The sequence below is a fragment of the Bombus fervidus genome, chromosome 8 (assembly GCF_041682495.2).
Source record: "Bombus fervidus isolate BK054 chromosome 8, iyBomFerv1, whole genome shotgun sequence".
Taxonomy (NCBI): domain Eukaryota; kingdom Metazoa; phylum Arthropoda; class Insecta; order Hymenoptera; family Apidae; genus Bombus; species Bombus fervidus.
This window is the reverse complement of record NC_091524.1, coordinates 7,167,725-7,188,714: the sequence shown is the minus strand read 5'-3', so window position 1 is coordinate 7,188,714 and position 20,990 is coordinate 7,167,725. Positions and strand designations below refer to the sequence as shown.

Below are 20,990 nucleotides of genomic sequence, written 5' to 3'. Positions count from 1 at the left end.
AAGAATAATAAATTTGATAACATGTAAAATTTACATTACTACAGGGATCTTTTAATTCTTAAAACAACTTTAATTCGTACACACTTTCAAAGGCGGTACCGTATTCATTCTTTATGTCATTTCCAGAAAGGAAGGGAAATGGTTCGAAAATGCGAGCGACACTAGCGGAGGGGACAGGACGCAACAATACCGTACCATTATCAAAACGATCTGATAATAATAATAATATCCTGTTATCGTCCTCTTTTATAATTTTCCGCGCAAAATATTTCTCTCGCGTCTTCCTTTACGGTCTGTTGCACATGCAAATGTCATATAAATATGTATTTAGAATACGCGATACACAAACAACATAACTTATTTTCTTAATCTCATAAATTATAATATTGCTGAACGTGTTCTATAATTTAGTAGAATACGCTATGTATATGCTAAAGACAGTTCATCGAAGATTTTGAGATACTCGATGCAAAAGTGGAACAGATGCAATTTTCCAAAAATAAAATAAACAAAAAACAACACGTATTGTTTATATTTACCTGTGAGGAACGAAGAATATAAAAAGTAAACGATTAACTTGATATAATTATATTTTTCGAACGAGAAATATATTGAAATTTTTCGATAACAAAAGAGACAAGAAAAAAGACTCGCCATTTCGCTCATATTTATATCGAATTGAAATGAAATTTCAGTTATCGAGCTCCTGTGCAAAGCATAATAAATTTAAATCTTGTGACGAAGGTAAAAATCAAATAATAGCATTAGTCATCGCGATACGTGTTGCGTTATCAATTCGTATAATCCAGGATATTTGGTGCGGTAGCTAATGGATCTGCTAGCGCGATGTTATCACAAAGACTAAGATTGAACGAACGACAAACACGAGGGCGGTCTTGACCGATAAGGGTCAAAGGACCAGACTAACCTTCGTACCATTCCTGAACTGTCGGTAAAATTGTTTGCGAATGAAAGCGAGATACAGAATATATTCCGGTGAATATTCATGATCAAACGGACACGAATCGTGAACCTTTAATATTTGCTAATGTGGGGAATATTTAATTACGTGAGATATTTTGCGTATCAACGCTGCAAAATGAACGTTACGTTTTAATTAGCGTTGCTATTTGTTCGCATGTTTTCATTCTTCTTACGCTCAACTACCCGAGCAAATTATAATTACAGTCTTCTATCGCACATACATTGAAATTTACGTAAGGAACTCTTGCCACATTCTAATCCCTAGTTTAATATTTTTCGAGTCTTCGTCTATTGTAACGTCTCTATTGTGCTCTCTGTGCATTGTGCTCATGCGGGGTATGAACACCGTAATTTTTGAAAGTAATATGCGATGATATGCAAAGAAGACCGGACGAAAGATTCGCTTTTAACTTTACCTCGGAGGAAGGAAGGTAAGATGAATTTTGAATAACGTAAGATTAAAGTATGGTAAGGAGGAAAGACAAAGTACAGTCGAGATATACGCTTTTCCTTTGCTGGAATGTTTATAAGCCTGTCAGTTTAATATACTGAATCCCAAGAAGAGGTACTGTTGTGCACTGTTATAAAACGTTTTGCTGATTAAATATATACATCTACCTGGAGGAATTGTGCATAACGTTCTATATGTATCAAGAAATATTGCAGTAACATAGATACACGTGTGTACGTGTAACTAGAACAGTAAGTTCCGGTAGACTGAAAATTTTGTGAAAATCGTAACACGAAATATTTATTGAAGTTGTAGAAAACATTTAATCTCGCCAACTGCTAATTCTAGCGTACATTATATAACTTTGTATGTTGCCAATAAACTGAGTACTTTCTAAAATTCTAATTAGTATCGTATCACAAGATGTATACAATTTTATTAATATTAATACTGCTTATTTTATTAATCAAAGATTCGAAACGATCCAAGTACCATCAAATAAGAATACAGAAAAGAAAAGAAAGCAATACTGAAGTTTCCTACATTCTATAAAAAGAAATGTATTATTTAACGGTTTAATAGTCATTTTGTATTACTTATTTTTGAATTCTCGAAATATTATAAATTCATTAGAAATTTGAACGAATATCAAATAAATTTATTAATTTTCATAGGTTCTGAAAATAATTTATAACAATCAGATATATTAGGCCACCGCTTTGGATATGGTATTTTAAAGAAAATAGATGTTTGAAATTTTATTTCATAAAAAAACACTAAAAACGTCCCACATAGACCAATTAAATAATCTTACGCAAAAGAAAATAGTTATCGTGCAATATATATATGTAATAGTAAAATATTAACAATTGTTATACTTCAGTTTCTGAAAAACTAATGTTTCTACGATCCAGACTCTAATCGTCAGGATGTACAAAGCGGAGCAAGAATACGGAGACTTTAATGTTATTTCATGAATAAATAACTATACTGTTGAAGCATATTATGACAAAAGACGTTCAAGACAATTAATTGATCGTGCAATATTTGTGCATATATCATGCACTGTAATTGGCAACTAGCATTTAGCTCATACGAATAGTTAGAGACGTCGAAATTCTCGGTGCAGACGGAAATGAAAGGGTTAACGACGGAACAATACGAGCCTGCTCCAAGCTACCCCATAATGACGTCGTCCGTCCGCGGAATATGGTTAATTATGTGCTAGCAGGCTTGCCTGACATCGACTCGAACAGGGGGAGACGTGTCGTTAATTTTATAGATAATTAGTGGAACAGAGGCGTTCAAGTGCTTGCGCAGGCAGGAATGAAATGCAAAAGTGCGCGGTGAAACCTGCTGATTGCATTACAGGAAAGACGAATAGCCGTTTCGGTGAATGGGCTCGTTAACTTGCACGCTTACAAATTGGCCACCATTTTGGTCGGCCGTTCTCCCCTTTTTCCGTAGTTTTACTTTTTTCTTTCCCTCGCTCCTTCACCGCGCCGCGCCAACGAAAATCCACTGAAGCTAGATAAGAAGGCCAGAGATTAGACGCTTATGCCAATGCCGAACCTTACATTAGATATCTCTTATTAAGCCTCGTATCTGCGTAGGAAAACGAGATGCCATCTAACGGCTCTATAAAAACCGTCCATTGTGAGAGATAATAAATGGAATCTTATTAATTCAACTGCTGAGCTATGAATATTTGATGCCTGTCAAATTATATTATTTGCTTCATGAAAATGTTTCGAGGAAGGACAGATAGCGTTTAATTTATATAACATTTATGGAGTCGAAGAATTGCAAGTTTCTTTGATAATATTTCACGTGTATTTCCAAACTGCTTAATTTCGGCGTAACGAAGTGGAATAATTTTGGATGTCAAAAAGGCGACGCTTATTTCCAATTCTTTTTGTGATTACCAATTTTCGCGGAAACGCATTATTACGATGTATAAATTATAACGTAGGTACATCAGTGTAGTCATTGGGGACATGTTTTTTATCTGTTCGTAACGTAATAGAATACTAAATAAGGCAGTCAAATCATAATTTTCGATTTTCGTTCAAAATTTTCGAATCATGGAACTTGTTTTGATAATAAACAATCAAGAATGTTGATTACTGGTTTTTCTGTGAATTTGCATATCCAATGATGAGCAAAAGTATTGACGTGGATCAACTGCTTTTGTGAAACTCTGTGTAAATTTGTAAAACCCGTGATTCTTTATGTAAGCTTTTTTTGTAAAATATAATTTTCGAATTCGACGTTTAAATATATCGGAAGCAAAGGTTGAAAATAATTATGTGGAACCTTTATTTCAATATCTTTTATTATTTAATGGAATTTAAAAGTATGAATGACTATAATTCATTATGTATTTATTTTTATCGTACAATTGCGTAAATAACGATATAACGAGGAATGGAACGAATATGATATGCTTAAATATCAGATTTGAAAATTATATCTTTTAAAAAATTAGATGAACAATCGTACATTTTGTAGGTTTTGTATGTTACAGTATTGTTGATACGTCAGGAAAATCTTGCTTATGTCAGTACTTTTATTCAATATTATATTTCTGTTTATTATTTGTGTATTGTTACTGTATTCCATTTTATACTGTAGGTTGTTTGAAACATAATTATTTTTTAATACATTGCACAAACATAAAAATATCGTCATCTATATTATTCGCTCAATTTTTTTCTATTATTTTTTAAAAACATTCCTCTCGTATTTGCACATATTTTTCCAGGATTACTACTAGAGTCAGTGTCCAAATATTTGGAAACTATTTTATTTGTTTTGCAATGATCGCAGTAGTTGACAGAAGCGTGATTTTCGACCGGAATTCAAACGCATGTATGGCAATTGTTAACAAGTGAGTGCAACAAGAAGCTGACACGGTCCTTGATTTTTTGATACGATACAATATGACGTTTCGTGACCCAATCCATCATGATTCTGTACGCACACAGCAGATCACATAGGAGTGCGTGTTGAACGTGAACATTATGTAAAAGTTAAAAAATCAATATCTGCACATATGTTTCTATCTCGTATCTACAAACTTGTACGGACTATGTATAAAATAGTACAAAGTCATATGATAGGCAATTTAAAAAACAAACGTTTCTTAAAGTAAAATGAAGAGAATTTTAAAGAAATTTTTTTCTGCAAATTATTTTGCAATTTATTACGCGAAAATACTTTACAATATTACATTTTTATTTTAGTTGATGTTAGTGTTTTAGAACAGAGAGTTTTACAGAAGCATTTGAAAGTATGTCAAAAAGACGAAGAATTTTTCTAATTTATTGAATTTAATACGACATTTAATATACTTTATCAACATAATTCTGCATTTTAATTTTTTTGATGTTGTTACGAGAAAGAAATTTATTAAAGGCTTCCCTACTTAATTAGATTTTTAACCACTGATTTAAGATTTAATAATCTGCACGTACAATTTTTTTTTTTAATTTTCAATAATTTTAATATCTCCGAATAAAAATTATTATATCTCCAAATTCTGTGACGCCAATTCACAATGAATAAAATAAATCTATAATACTTGGTGTCTTTAGTAATTATTATTGGACACTTCACATATGCTTCCGTTAAAAAATCCTGGGACATTTTTTATTTTTAATAAAGTTTGGATCTTTAATGTAGATTATGAACTTAAAGTTACACGCATTTTATAATATAAATTATAATACATTAGGTACTTTTTTCCATTCCTTCCAGTCGCATACACTTCTCGATCATTAGCGACAAAGTCGATACTGCTTTCGATTAAATTTGACAGTATTGACCAGAATCATCGAGTAATTTGATGCTTTGTCGTGTCAAGCGAATTAAACGATAGTTTTGCATATATTTTAATCACTGTTTATAGTAATACTCGATTGAATTTCTAATTATACGAAGCTTTCTAGCTGTCTAAGAAAATTAATAAACGTTTTATTATGATAATTAATAATATGAAATTTCAAAATCAACTTCATTGTATATTGAGGAATATTATTAACTAATTAACATTGTTAATACAATGTTGTGAAAATTGAAAATTATTTATCGTAAATGGTGTAATGGAAAATTCGTCCATCTTAACATCTGTGATATTGAAAATATCGGTTTCTTATTTATCTTGTACCGATAGACGCGAGGCACATCTCATGCCTGATTACGTATTCGATTAAATGTTTGCATCGTTGTTGGATCGCTCTAAATTATATGATAGCATAGAAAATGCAAAAGTAGTTGTGCACACAACGAAATTATACCAACACAGTCGTAGTTTTCTTGTCTGGCAGTATACATAGTTGCCATAATGTTAGTTCAGTTGGAAAACGCAACACCTCGGCTGGTCTCAAGGGAAATGTCGGAAAAAGGACCTAACATTGCTCGACTGTTGCTTTCACACGTTCGAATAATGTATATCCTTCTCGAATGCTTATGTAGTAGCCCCTTGGCCCATTAAAAATGTATCCCTGTCCACATAGTTACGATGTTGACTCATTTGCAGACATCGTTTACAAGAAAACCTTTTGCACCGTTGCCGTTTCCATGTAATCCGCATTCTTTCTTTCCTCGAGCCTGTCCTTCCTTAAATAATTTATGGGGTGGATTCGGTGGTGATATCACTTATTAGGGGTTCTGCTATACGTAAAAAATGTATATCACGTCGTAGCTCAAAATGTTCTTCATTCGCCATTATTTCGACCCTCCCTTAAGTGAATATCCCTCTTCAAAGCCATGCTTAGCCTTTTCCGGACTATAAATAAGACCTTTTTATTACTTCTTGCGTAAAAGGAGTCGAAGTTTTCATGTAGTTTTCATTATGTCAGCTTCTTACTCTGGTTGAAGGTCCATTCCGTTATTTGAAAATGTAAATTAGTTTGAACGTTTATAATATGAATACTTCTTATCATATTGTTTTGATAAAAACTGTCAAAATATCTTATAAACTTATCCTAAAAATCGAACATATTACTACAAAATGTCTATCAAATCATGTTTTGATTTTATTTTATCGCAATGAACCAATAAACTCTCTCTATCAATTCTCCACATGTATCGATACTTGTTTCATATATCTTTCATTTTTAAAGCTATCCTCGCATAAAAGTCAAATGGGAGACGATAAAATTGGAGATGATATTAGAGCCCAAAGTATCTACTGTTCTCTTCGAATTTCGTATTTTTATTATAAGCTTTTAATAAAGCTTTAAATGTCTCATATTTGTCTAATATTTTTTGCTCGATTATACTCACAGAATATTGACAAAGTGAGTGTTAAAACCTAGGAGGATATAACCATTTTGCTGCTATTAAATAATATGGAACCCATTTTGCGAAAAGCAGGTAATAAATAAAGAGAAAATTTACACCGAAAATTTTGTTTTATCAGCTACTTCTTCTGTATACAATATAATGGATAGTAATATTAATTAAAGTACTGAAGGTAAATGACTTCAGCACAGCATAAGAGTTATTAATATCAATTCAATTAATTTTACGCTTATAATATTGTTTATTATTAATTTCATATTTATTGCTTAAAAGCAAAGCTAAACGGGCGGGCGATCCATAAATTTATAATGTTTTATGGGTATTCTATCATTTCCATATAATAACATAATCAAAACGTTAGATTTAACAATAGTGTATCAAAAATATCTACGAATACAAAGATATATTCTTGTCGTTACTAGTAGATTGAGTTAAAATTTGGTTAATTGAAATCTAATTTTCATTTCTGAATAACAAATGGAAGTTATGACGATTTACATAAATTTTTAGCGAATTTAACTATAAATTTTTATATTTTACTAAAGTGAACGTTTATTTGAGCAGTAGGTAGACAAAGGGAATTTATTTCTTGTTTCTTTCAGTTTAGGATAAAATATTTAGTTCTCACAATATTATTGTAAATACAGCCTACAGTATAAAAGTATTAACATTTACACTGTAAAATATAATAAATATATGGTTTAATTCAAACCAACATACTCACTTTCTACTTGAAGATTGCAGGAAAAAGAAACCAGAACATTTCTGTTGATTTTCTAATTTTAATGTCATTTTGTGATTAAAAAATAGTATTTTGATATGATATAGTTGAAGACAAAAACAACCTATTACATGCATATAAGCTTTTTAAATGTAACTTTTAATTTATAACAATATTTTGAAAAAAATATACGACTATTAAGATAAACATATTTGAATATCTTCCATATTTTAATATTATGACAAGCGATATCTTTAAAATCATGAAGCAGGTGAAACAATATACGTTTAGTTCCAAAATTAAATACAAAAACAATTTCGGTAATGTAGGATTGACTGAGACAACGTATTTAAATCTTGAAACTACGCTTTCGTAAAAAATAATCAGGTTCTTTTCCTGTAATCTTCTCTTTTATAAAGATAGTCGATATTATATGTACGTATTATTTACTTTTCACGTATTTGTCTTAGCATTATCGAGCAAATGCGATTCGTGTTTTTCATTAAGAATTTTATTCGATTCTAGTTACGGTCGATGATCGATACCGAGCGGATGAATCACTTTGAATTCGCTGAGGAACTGAATAAGGATAAACGTGAAATATATAGTATACAAGAGATAGCCGTATGATCTTCGTGCTATAGACCCGGTAATGTTTAAGTAAATAATAGACGTTATTAATGAGCACAGAAGGAAAGCCAAACAACCAGGCGCCATATCGCTCATTCTCATGTTTGTACGATGCTCTGGCTGTTTGCTGGCTGCCATTCCGTAAGTTAGTCCCAATCCCAAGAGCGTATTGAACATCGGTCCGCCAAAGCAAGCTGCATATCCCATTCGTGGAAATCCTTGTCTAGCTATGGCAACGTTCGATATGAGATCTATAAGCAGATTTCAGTCAATATCTGGTCAATAGTTAACCTTCAAGTGAAATATTAGATGATTGGATCCACAACCAAGAGCTACACAGCTCGTGTAACTAGTTTCTAAATATTCAACAGCTAGTGGGGTGCGTTATGGAGTTTGCTTCTTTTATTTATACTTTATGGAACGGTTTTTAATGGAAAGTAAAGACGATAAAAACATGCGATGGTGGAATGGAGTTTAAAGGTCATGAGGATAATATTTACACTGGCTACAAAAAGTAATTTGCATACCATTGTATTTATTGTAGCATTTACGTGCTAATAATTAATTAGTTCAGGTATATTAAATTTAACATCATTTAGCATTGCCTTCATATGACTAGAAAAATTTGAAATGTAAAATGATAAACAGAAAATGCACAGTTTTTCGTCGCATGAGATGTGTCAATATTAAAAAGTATGTAGACAGTAAGCATAAAAGTCTATGACGCTTGACATCTTAATTTTAAATTCAAACATATGTTCCAATAATTTGTAAGCGTGAATTTGTAAGTGTAACTTTGTAGAAGTATGTAATTATACATGATTTCCCTATATTAGGTTTCAAATAACCTTCATGTAAGGGTTAATGTATAATGTAATTACGTGGTTTCTGTTGACTATGTCGAACAGGAAAGCTAGAGGCAATTCAACGCACGAATTATTTTACAATAATATTGTTGCACTCACCACCTACGCTATTTCCCCACGCGAGGAACGTAATACCGAGCATGGCGTCCGATATACTGAAAGCGTATCCTACGCATTGGAGAACTGCCATCACCTCCCCGGCTACCAAATAGACTGTCAGCATAGCAGCCAAGAATCCGAAAAATGCAAAAGCCTGCAATTAATTTGTCGCCGGCCGTTATGAGCAAGCAGTTGTATGAGAGCGCAGCGGATACGAAAGCTTGGCGCGAATAGCGAAAAGGTAGAAAAAGTACTCACGTTATGAAACTTTGGTACGCGATCCACGTGGGTCATTAGAAATACAATTACACCAATTACAGTACCGACCACCAGGAATATTGGCACCACTGAAACCGGGCCAAAATGTGTTTTCCAAACTACGGAACGAGGGTGAAAATGAGATGGCAGTCGTGATAGCTGACCGAAGATATTTTTAACTACTAATGAAAGCTAGAAAACTTCTTATTACTTCGGTAATTATCGTTTTCAATAACGTATGTGAGAAATTCTCGGCTAAATTAATTTTACGATCAAAACTCAAGTATGTACAAAAAGTAAAGGATCTTTTATATAAGAGACTTCTTTTCTGGATCTAAAGTTCATTAAAATAAGTGTTTATCTGGTTGATAGTATACATCACACATGCTATTTGATTGATACACGATTATGTAATTTTTAATAATTTATCTTTCTGGATAGTCATATAGAAAAGGAACAAAAGGTCAGTTGGAATAGGTGTGTTAATGTTACATAATATATTAATATTAAAAAAGTGGTGGGAAAAAGTGGAATCGGCGTATAAACATCTGTGACAGTTTGTTTTAATTTCGACTAAACTCTGGCAATTTGTATGTTACAAAAAAGGGCATGCTTACCTATATTTCACCACGTGAAAGTTTTTCCGCGAAATCTCCAGCTTTTATTAGTGCTGGCAATTTATAACGGCGGCCGTAAAAGGCGCGACAATTAATACAACTAACCGTTTAATAGAAACAACGACAACGTCGGTGTCACACACAGCTGGAAGCAATTTAGCAACTTGGTCCAACCTCTCTTTACCGTAGTCATGTTCACAAGCGGAATAAATAATTGAAGAAGAAGCATGACAGGCGAACGTATGATTAAAATAAATTTAACGAATCGATTTGCACTTGTCCAATCTTCTTCTCCTATCGGATTAATGTCATAGAGAAATTCCTTGAAAAGTCCCTTTGGCCTATCAACGTCTTCTACCAAGACCTCTTCTGGCAGTGTTGTTCTATTTTGCCTCTGTTCTTTCCCCAGCTCGACCGCAATTGCAATATCTGATACGTGGAAGATTTATTATTGTACGAAACATCCGGAGAAAGGAATAAATGTCTTACTAATAAATAATATTTCTATAATATAATATTAATTGTATTAAACAACGTCGCTCTAGTAAAATGTAATTTTTTAATGTGCGACTTGGTTTACGTAAAATATAGCTGTATGAACTTGTTTCTGCAGGAATTATCGTACTAAAGATAGCAAAATCTTTCTATGATATTTTATAATCCATTGGGACGTTTTCCATGAGAAATGGTATATTGGTGTCTACTCTCCAAGGAGTGAAAGTCCAGAAATTGAACCTACCTTCCTTAATTTATTTGGCTTGACACGTAAGTTTCCACATTCTTTAATAATTCCTTAACGGAAATTAATATTTCCATAGAAATTATTTTTATAACATATACATAGTATACAGCGTATTAAATAAACGATCAAAAAAAGAAAAAGATTACCTACGTGATATTGCATAAACTTGAGGTATAGCATAGATATACGTATACCAAGACAGCGTAAGAAAGGAAAGTTGACGAATTAGAATGCGATTCTAGACGAATCGCTATACTCTAACTTGAATGTGAAACATTTGTGAAAGATCTACTCAAAAAATTCATGAAAGCGTACTGTACGATTTTGATTTAATGAAAGTGAGAAAAGTGCATGATCAATCGAGTAAACAACATGCATACCCATCTTAGTTCGCAACCTAACGGCACGACCCTTTACGGGAATCCTGGGAATGATGTCCTTGTCCTTGTTCGCCAAGTAAGTGCGCAGGATATCTGGATCGGGTACGCTTGGGATCCTGCCTGCGAAAGTACATAAGGGAACCTTGCAGAGAAAGGATCGATAACTACACTTGCGTCGACATCCTTTTTTGTCTTCGCAAGTAGAAGTATTCGTTTCGAAATGTTTTCAGCCTTTGCATAGATACGTCCGCGTAATGTTTGGCTTCGCTTGCAAAGAACGTAACAAACAGTGCACATCGTACATGTTAAACAGAGGTTCAACAGCATTCAAACACGATTCGTATTTTATTTCTCTGGTCGGTGGAAATTATTTTCTTTCTTAAATCGTAGTTATTGTTTGAGAAGACAAAAGTACTTATTTTCCTCGTGTTCGTATTTAATGAGTTGAGAATTATAGAGCGATGTAAATCAGTCGATCGAGTGTTCTCATAAAACTATTATTATTGTAAAATATTCACTATATTTTTGAAGCCATTGGCAATCTATCGTGGCTGATATTAAAGTTATATTTTATTTTATTATGAAACAATAGTAAAAGTTATGCAAATTTTTTGGACATTTTATAACATTATATTTGCTAGGTAGGAATATGAAATTCTAGTGTTTTGGGTTAGGTCTATTAAAATCTATTAAAACCCGCGGAATATCTTTTCATTCTTATTTTGAATACTATTCTCGTCGTATGTTATTAAACTTCTTTCGAAACAATTTTCTCATTTGCATATAATGTAAACAAAATTATTGCTATAAGTGTAAAAATATTCACATTCTTATCACGTCATTATCCGAGAACTTATAAAAGAACAGGTAACGGATTTATGAAATGTATTCAGACATCGCATTAACTATAGAAAATATTAAAACTTTGTTTTCTTGTCTGCTTCTCTCGCGAATCTATGCTATTTCTAAAAAAAATATACCGAGAATTAATGACGTGAACAACCTGTATAGCTAGTATGTAAAGAAGATTTATATTGTTTGAGACGGAAAACAAGATGTGTATTAACAAGGAAAATACAGATGGCTGTGAAATCGAGTAAATATTTGTTCCATTATTTTTTATCGGAAAAATCTATCGTCAGCCACATTCGTTACTGTGCAACGTCGATATAGTCGACTGAAACTTTATCGAAGAGTTTCTCCTCCACTCGTTACAACGCGTAATTGTAATCGAACAATATCGTTTTCTTAATTAAGTCGAGTTTTCAAGCTGCTTTTGTTGTTTCCAGTTTATGTTTCCTTTCATATTCTCATTTTCGAGAATAACATTACACGTCTGAATTACGTTTATATCTAGGGAAAGTTATTCGTTTGAATAGGGCTTGCCCAGGATTCAATACGAAACCCTTTGTTTCCCATGGAAATTCTGGGAAACCCCTTTCTTCCGGCCCGGATTTGGTCACACCACTGAATGATGCTTTATCAAGCGTTTCGAAAAGTTATGCAGCATTAAACGCACTTTTTAGCCTCTCCTCCCGGTTCTCGTATATCTGCATTATCACCACCAGGCTGATGAACAATAGGTAGCAAAGAACAAAGCCTGCAATTAAAATGTATCAGCATTAAAAAGCATTACCGTCGTTTGGTCATGCAGGTGCGCACAAAAGTCAGAGTAATTAATTGCCACAAAAGCGCAATGTGACACGGAAAAACTTGCGGCGCATTGTAAATCTCTCCTTAAATTAGGGAATGGTAAAAAGGACTTATTAGTTTTGCTCGTTTTTGCATCGCAGCGAGCCGGATGTTTTATTCGCGCCCATTATGCGCGAAATTATTCTGAGAAACTCACAACAATGGAACAGTTGGGCTAATAATTAGTTGCGTTGTTTTAATGATCAATACTAACAAATTTATCGATTGAAATGAACAATCGTAGAGCTTTCTGGAGATTATGAATTAAGATGATGAATTGAATTAATCTCATTGGAAATTTTATTTTCTTTCTTTTTCATTCAAAGCTAAATTTGAAATAAATAAGTAACTTTTAAAAAGAGTCTGTTGTTCGTACGAAAAGGAAAATTTCATTTGCTGCTTGCTATCTAAAAAATGAACTAGTATTTTACAACCGTTCTGCCATTTTTTGTAACAGACGTATGTATTCTTTTTCCATAAATTAAAAGAAAAACTGAATATTTTCAATAACAACTGACGCAGTAAGGAAATGTACATACATATATGCGCGAAATAAATAAAAATAACATAACTTTTCGAGTGAGTCGTGCTTCGATGGGAAATATAATAAGCATCATTCTCTGTTAATAATTTCTAGTAACTAGTAAATATTACAATACTGGCATACATATTCCTCAATCTACTGCTTTACTAATCATTTGAGCATTAAGTACTTCAATATACCAACTAGATACGAATCGAGAATAAGTACCGACTTCAATTGTTGGATCATTGAAATGAAATTTCGACGAAATATTCGTAAATTTTTTATCAATTTTTTTAGTCTTTTAAAGTTTGAGAGGCTTATGAATCGCAGCAGAAATTCGTGGGGATTAAATTGTGAGGAAACCGGAACGATGGCAGAAAGATCGTGGCTTTGCTTAATTAAATTCATTCCAGAGTTATCGTTATTGCCAAATTAAACTGCATACGTATGGCTCACCCGTAGATAAATTTTTCCGTTTCTGAGCATGAGCATGAAGCACGGCATATTTGATCGCCACCCTGTTTTTACCCCCTTTATATCTCTTTTACACTTTGTCCAGATAATTTCATGCAGATCTAGAGGGCCAACTATTATTTTTTACTCCTCAATCCTTTTTTAAGGAATAATGAAAAACGAATAAATAAACGGAGATATATGAAATTCATGCATATAAGGTACTCAGTAATCTTCAAATAATTCTATTGTTATAATTCCAAGTCTTATAAAATAATGATAACCAACGATGAAAACTTTTATTTTACAAGTAATTTAGGAAAACTAAAATAAAACTAAATAAAAAGAGCAATATTTCTTCTGGATAGTTGAATAAATATTTTACTTGTTAAATACGGGATGTCAAAGAAAAGAGCTTAAAAGCATTGGGAAAGGTTAAAGGAAATTGTCATATAGAGGAAAAAGATCACAGTAAACATGGATCAAAAAAGAAGAAAATGTTTTCGATGTTATAGACAATAGAAATATCGTTCCGTTTGAAATCCTTCTCGATTTTTTATTTTCAACTCCGTGAACCCTTTGTTGAATTTCAAAAATGTTCCACTAAAAAAGGCGAAAAATGTAACATATCGTGCTTTTCTGGTCTGCAATTAGAATGTAACGATTTATTTCGATTAAATTTTATGAAACTAAATTTCCAGAAAAGATCGAAAATTACAGGAGCGCCTAAACGCATTGATTTTTAACTCAGTTACCAAAGCCCCTTCTAAAACAGGCTTCGTAACGTAACATGCAACGTTCCAAAGAACTCTCTACAATTTTCTCGAAGTTCCACGCTTCCTCGGAACATTCGACTCGAGAGGTTCCTCCATGTGAAAGTTGAGGGGATTGCGAATCCAGCGTTCGAGTCGGGTAACAAAGATAACGGAATAAAAGGCGCGATTTGAGTCTCGTAAAGGTTCGAGATTGAGGGAGGTGTACGTACTGATAGCTTCCCAAAGGTGAACCGTGCCATCTTTTACGACGTAGCTGATCCAGCATATCGCAACGATGTAAAAGCACGCGTCTCTCATCAAGGGTTTCAACAGGACTCGAAAGGGCTTGACTACCGCAACAGAGCCGGCGATAATCGCCGTCACGAAGACACCGGCGCCGATTAATTCCGTGAACATTATTATCCCTTCGTCGGTACCCGATACGAGGGACGTGAAGATGTCAGGAGCACCGTTTCCGAATGCCAATATCGTCACCCCGGCTATATTGTCCGACAGCTGCAAAACACTGGCTATCACCGCCAGTGACGGGCAGAAGCTACACAGACAGAGGAAATGAAAAAATGGTGGGACAATCGTAGGGTGTTTGGAGTTGAGAATGGGCTACATGGTTCGGACAAACACCGTCTCCTGTTAATCGGATTTTCATTATAGCTGTTACATCCAGTATGGTATGGTAACAAATCAGTTTAGATGAAATCTATCTCTACAGGATGTCCCAGATCTTTTATGCAAAATAGGGTTATATTCTACAAGTAAAAGTAAGAAAAAGCGTGTAACACAGGATCGTGTGGTCTTTCGTTCGATATAACGATTAAACGAGCATTAACTTTAATGACGAATAGTTCAAATAAAATTTACTCTTTGAGCTTCAAGATCGTTAAATACCACGGCACTAAACTTCCTCTTACGAGAAACTTTCAAAGAGAAAGATTTTCAACCAAAAATTAATAGACATCGGAAATTAATATAAAGAATTCGTAATACTTATTTAAAAACAAGGAAACATCGACAGAAAATTTATTAGGTAATAAGTTCGATTTTTCATAAATATCAGCTCTGTAACCATAAGAATAAATTACTCTTCGAAGCGGAATTAATATAAATATCGGTAATTTGTTTCCATTCATTTCGTTTCAACGAATAAAAAATTGCTCTATTGTTATTTTTACGAAAGTAACAAACTTTTTAGAAGCTATCTAATTACAAATCTCCTAATTATAATTTTCATTTCAAGAAGGAAAACCTAATTAAAACTGTCAGTGCAGTTTATTCAATTCACTATCATTTTCTATGTGCTCTTCTTCCAAAAAATTCCCAATACCTATGAAAGTTTCTCCCAATATTTCCTAACTTTTAATTTGCCTCCCGCGGCCAAATCGATATCATGTACATATCGTAAAAGCGTGTGTCGAAATATACACAGTGATCGTATTAAAAGGTGAAACGTGAGGCTAGAGAAGAAGAACGGTAATGATTAATTTACGACGATCGCAATCGCTTTCGTTCGATATTTAATTTGGGAACGTGGAGCAACAAATTGCTCACGTTATCTCATTTCTGCCTATTTTATTCCCATGTACACAGATATGTGCGTTTTTCTTTATCGTGAATCGAATTTCGATGTAACCGCATTTCTAAATACACTCCGTACGGCACGTTAATTGAATTAGGTTTCATCCGATACGCGTTTAGCTGTAAGCGTTGAAGGAGGAGTAAAGAGGAGAAGAAGGCAATGGAGGACGTGATATACGACAAAAAAGTTCGCGAGCAAATTCGTAATTAATTTCTTTCCTTTGTCACGTCCGGCAGAAAGGTCCTTCACGTAGAAAGAGATATTGGATTTAATTGTTTTAATAAATTTCACAGGAAAGATTATCCTTCAATAACGATCTTATCATGTCATTTTATCGTAATTAAAAATTAATCATATTAAATGTTCTTCAAAGATAAAAGGAAAAACTCTAACCATTTAATACCAATAGGATACGCAAATGTATTTTATATTAAAAGTATCTATTCTATAAAAGAGTCATATTCTTCAGCTTTATTTATGTATCATTTGTCTTCCTTACGTGTTAATACAATATAATTAAATAAAGTAAATAATTAAGCTTCGAATCTTAGATTTTCGACTCAAATCAGTATTGATATTTTTACGTTGAAATAAATGTACGACCGTTTCACAGAAAAACGTGTTCACAGTATAACGTGTCAAGAAGAGTCGTAAATTTTCGTTACGATACGACCGCTGCCCACCAACGGTCGCTTGTGGGTGCTGATCGCTCCCCACCAACGGTCGCTTGTGGGTGCAGGCTGCTCCCCACTAACGGTCGCTTGTGGGTGCTGGCCGCTCCCCACCAACGGTCGCTCGTGGGTGCTGGCCGCTCCCCACCAACGGTCGCTCGTGGGTGCTGGCCGCTCCCCACCAACGGTCGCTCGTGGGTGCTGGCCGCTACCCACTAACGGTCGCTCGCGAGTGCAAGTGGCCGTCGAACATTGTATATGGAAAACAACCCGCATTTGATATGATTTACGAGAATGAACAATAACCTGAAGGAATGTCTCGACTTGAAATATTCTTGTAGTAAGTAAGAGCCCCGTCAGTAAAGTAAAGAATGCTAAATCTTATAACGGTTCCTTAGGATTATTGCGGGTTTGAGTAAGTAGGTTTATACAGCTGATGGCCATTCTAACCGACGGATGGATTATAGTATATGGTAGAATCCCGGGATATAACAATAAACTTGAAGCATCTAACTTTTGAACATTTACCTAGAAAATTGCTATTTTCTATTTGAAATAGTCGAAAGTAATAAAAAATAAATGGGAAGTACCCGAATACCCTTATAAACTTTTTATATGTTTATTACATAAAACATCTTTGAAATCTCGTTAGTATTGAGACACGACTATCGCGATTATGTTGATAAAATTTGAATCGCATCTAAAATAATATATATAAGATACAAGATGTAATTGAAAGTATACTTTTCGCAAAGATCACGAGAATATTTAAACAGTAAACCATTCGCTGTATTAATAAGTTAGAATACCTATCTAGTGAGACAATCTTTAGCACTAATTATTGTATCGTATTGTATTATTGTATTCATGTTATATACTAATTGTTCTTTCATTCAGTGTATGTCTGCATATATATATACTTCTATGTATATTTTCGAATTAATTTCAAATTTTACTATTATAATCACGATAGTCGTGAATCATTACGATGCCAACAAAATTTCAAACAGAGTCGTACAATACACATAATGTATTCATCAACATTTTTTGTAGCAAGTGTACGAATATTTTCGTACACTGTACCACTGTATATGTATGTTGGTAACAGAATACACTTCTGTTGAATCCTATTGTGAAATCATATCACTCGACTATTCAATCCTTTCCATCTGGGACGGACCATTGCTTTTGACCCATTGCATCGAATATTCCGGATGATCATAGCTATATCTATTGAGAGAAGCTACAATAGGTAATAGATTGTAACTGCCTAAGTCGCACTTAAGTTATGTACGTGATACATACATGTTAGAATTTTATTAGGGAAGCAAGAGGCCGGCAACCGCGTTGCAGGGGCAGATGGTTTCTTTTTAATGACGGAGCATAAAGCTTTCGCCGACCATTTGGATTAAAATTGAATCGCTTTCCGCATGAGAATATGTCGATTCGCACGCACACGATGAGCTATAATTCACCCTTTACTGAACACAATGTGCCGTGAAAGACTTTATGCGTCACCTAACCATCGATATCGGCACTTTTATGGAAAATCATAGAAATTTTATTTCCCCCATAACTATTTTATTAACTATCATTCCGCGATTTTCCTCGCTTTTGATCAAACCTACGTACAACGTCTATGACGTATAAAATGTCGAAATAAGCAACGTTGGTAAATGCCTTAGTGCCTTGACAAAAAAAAGTAATTGCGCTTCCTACGAGGAGAATTTAAAAACTAAAAAAAAAAGAGAATTTTGAAAATAGAGATGTGAAATATATATTTGTATTTCGTTAAAAAGGAGAAACACACATATGAGAAAAATAATAATTAGCAAAATAAGATATATGTTTCTAGCATGAGACTGTAATAAACGAAACAAAATATCTGTAAAATGAAATCTATTTTGTAAATCTTAATCGGATTCTACCAAATATTTTATATTGAGGATGATAATTGAATAATTAATTGAATTATACATCTGCGATTGTCTTACATTAATATCTATTAAATAATTAAATTAGTTTTAGTTAATTAGTTAAGAATTCATAACACAGATGAAGAATAATTCGAAATCTCGAATCAGACTAAATCAAAATTAAAAGACGTCATTATGAAATTCAATATAAAGATACCATATGGATATTCTGCCTAATTTAATTTCGGAAACAATTATGAATATCATCATAAATTATTCCAAGTCTCTTTGTCTCATCTTATGAATAAAATGAGATAATGCGAGGAATGAAAAATCGTAAACAGAGTAATGAATAATAATTTAATATCGTAATTTTATAAAACTAGTACTTTTCTGTTCTTTATACCAGAAACAAAATTGTTAAGACACTAGAAACATTTGGAAATATTTAGCAAAGACGATTCTCTTTAATTTCGATAAAAAAATTGAGATGAATGCAATTTTAAGAAACAAATTTTCAACTCTTGTATAGGCAATCAAAATCGCTATCACGCATCCTACTTCTATAGATCAGATACGTAGCGATAATTTTACTTTCATACATTCCCGAATCTTCTAATTATTTCTTGTAACCTATTATATATACAATTTTAAACGGTTTAAATAAGAGAACCTAATTAAAATTATAGAAGATAGAATTATATAAAGATACCTATTTTTCATGTAGGAAAGGACAGAATCTTTTTAAAAGATTATTAAAGAATTTATAAATGCCTATTCGGATATCTAGTTTCCCACGCAAAGGTTAAATAAAAAGTATTCTAATAATTAGCGAGAAAGATGTAAAGTCTTTAATCTTAGAAATAGCTACTTACAAATTATCCGCTGTAGTTCCTAAAATTAAAAACAGATATAAAAGCCATATGACCATTATCATCAGCCCTATAGTGAATAAAAACGTATTCTCCGAACCAAAGGAGCAAAAAAGAATTTCCGTATATTGAATTACGGAATCCGTGAAACAATCTTTGGTTTCTTTCACCCATCTACAACGATCTTCAGTGGGAATGTTCCAAACGTATGAACAATCGTCCTATAAATGAGAAAGTTAGATTAGAACTATAAAATAGAATATAAATTAGAACCATAGAATAGAACTGGCAAACTTTGAATTCGATATAATAAAATATGCCAATCGGTAGATTATAGATACTTATGCAAATTCATATATTTATGATCATAGTTAACGAAAACCGAGATTTGTTTCGGCCTTTAAATATGACGAATACTTTAATTTGCATATTTTGTACATATATATATTCATACATTTTTGTATATGTACTTACATATTTAAATGTATGAAAATTCACAATCCAATAATGAGAGAATGTTTTATGAGTAATGTAATGTTGTTTAAATTCAATTCTACGTACTGTGGATAAACCAAATGATACTCAGAAACTAAAATATCTTACAATGCAAAAATGTTTTATGACTGTGATACATTAAATTTCAACGCCAATGTGGAGAACAAAATAGAAAATATGTATTATGTAAATGTTATTGTACCTTACGTATCGGTAAGTATCCATGTCTTAAAAAAACGTTCGAATTCATCTGGAGTCTCCACTTATATTTTCTTTAACATTAATATAACTTTCAACTTATTTTTTATGAAATTAAAATGATAGATACTGTCAGTATTGTGACAATACTGAATTGAGATACAATTGAGTAAAATTTCAATTGTTTATTGGAAGTGATATTTTATTGAATTTTTCGACAAGAAATATTTGACTCAAATTATCGACACGGACGGCACAGACGTGACATTTAAATAGGATTCTGTGTCTAACGTTCTGAAATAACGATCTCGAAAAAATCAGAGTGCTTTTCACGCTCTCTACAATTTAGAACGTCGCGTCGTTGCGACGATTGTAATTATAAGTCCGTTTGAACCATAAATTTGAAAGCGCTCCGCTTATTCAAACAAAAATTTTGTTAATCCTCGATTAAATAAACATCATTGTATTCATTTATCTGATCGTGAAATCTATTATATAAAGCAGAAATTGTAAGAACAAATTCGAATAAACGAAATTATACCGTACTTTTAATACAAATTACAGACGTTATTAAATCAAATAACACAAGTAATTAAGTTAATAATTCAACTTGTTCGACTGTTTCGTAGAGAAACGCGTTCAAAGTATAGCGCGTCAACGAGGGGCGCAACTTCTCGTTTTGATACGATAATCGACGTCACGAATCGGTCGATCCCCTATTTTGGTTAAGATAATAGGGGTGGTTGAATGATTAAAATACTGA

The 20,990-nt window shown here is 33.0% G+C and overlaps 1 protein-coding gene across 1 annotated transcript; it reads right to left on the bottom strand.

Moving 5' to 3' along the window:
• Window positions 1–7,374: 7,374 nt before the first annotated feature.
• On the bottom strand, window positions 7,375–20,254 carry LOC139989712 (mitochondrial sodium/calcium exchanger protein). The gene is made up of 9 exons (XM_072008225.1): window positions 20,237–20,254; window positions 19,542–19,755; window positions 14,712–15,065; window positions 12,575–12,655; window positions 11,056–11,175; window positions 10,039–10,362; window positions 8,171–8,344; window positions 7,467–7,587; window positions 7,375–7,390 (listed from the first exon to the last, which is right to left on the bottom strand). The coding sequence occupies exons 1-9, from the start codon at window positions 20,252–20,254 to the stop codon at window positions 7,375–7,377; spliced, it is 1,422 nt and encodes a 473-aa protein (XP_071864326.1).
• Window positions 20,255–20,990: the final 736 nt, after the last annotated feature.

Excerpts from the sequence above, each read along its gene's own strand:
- LOC139989712 (XM_072008225.1), bottom strand. Across the intron at positions 12,656-14,711 it reads TCACCTTTGGGAAGCTATCA|GCTTTGTTCTTTGCTACCTA; the intron begins GTACGTACACCT and ends TTTTAATTGCAG. Across the intron at positions 7,588-8,170 it reads AATGAGCGATATGGCGCCTG|GTTGTTTTTGTCTTCAACTA; the intron begins GTTGTTTGGCTT and ends TGCATGTAATAG.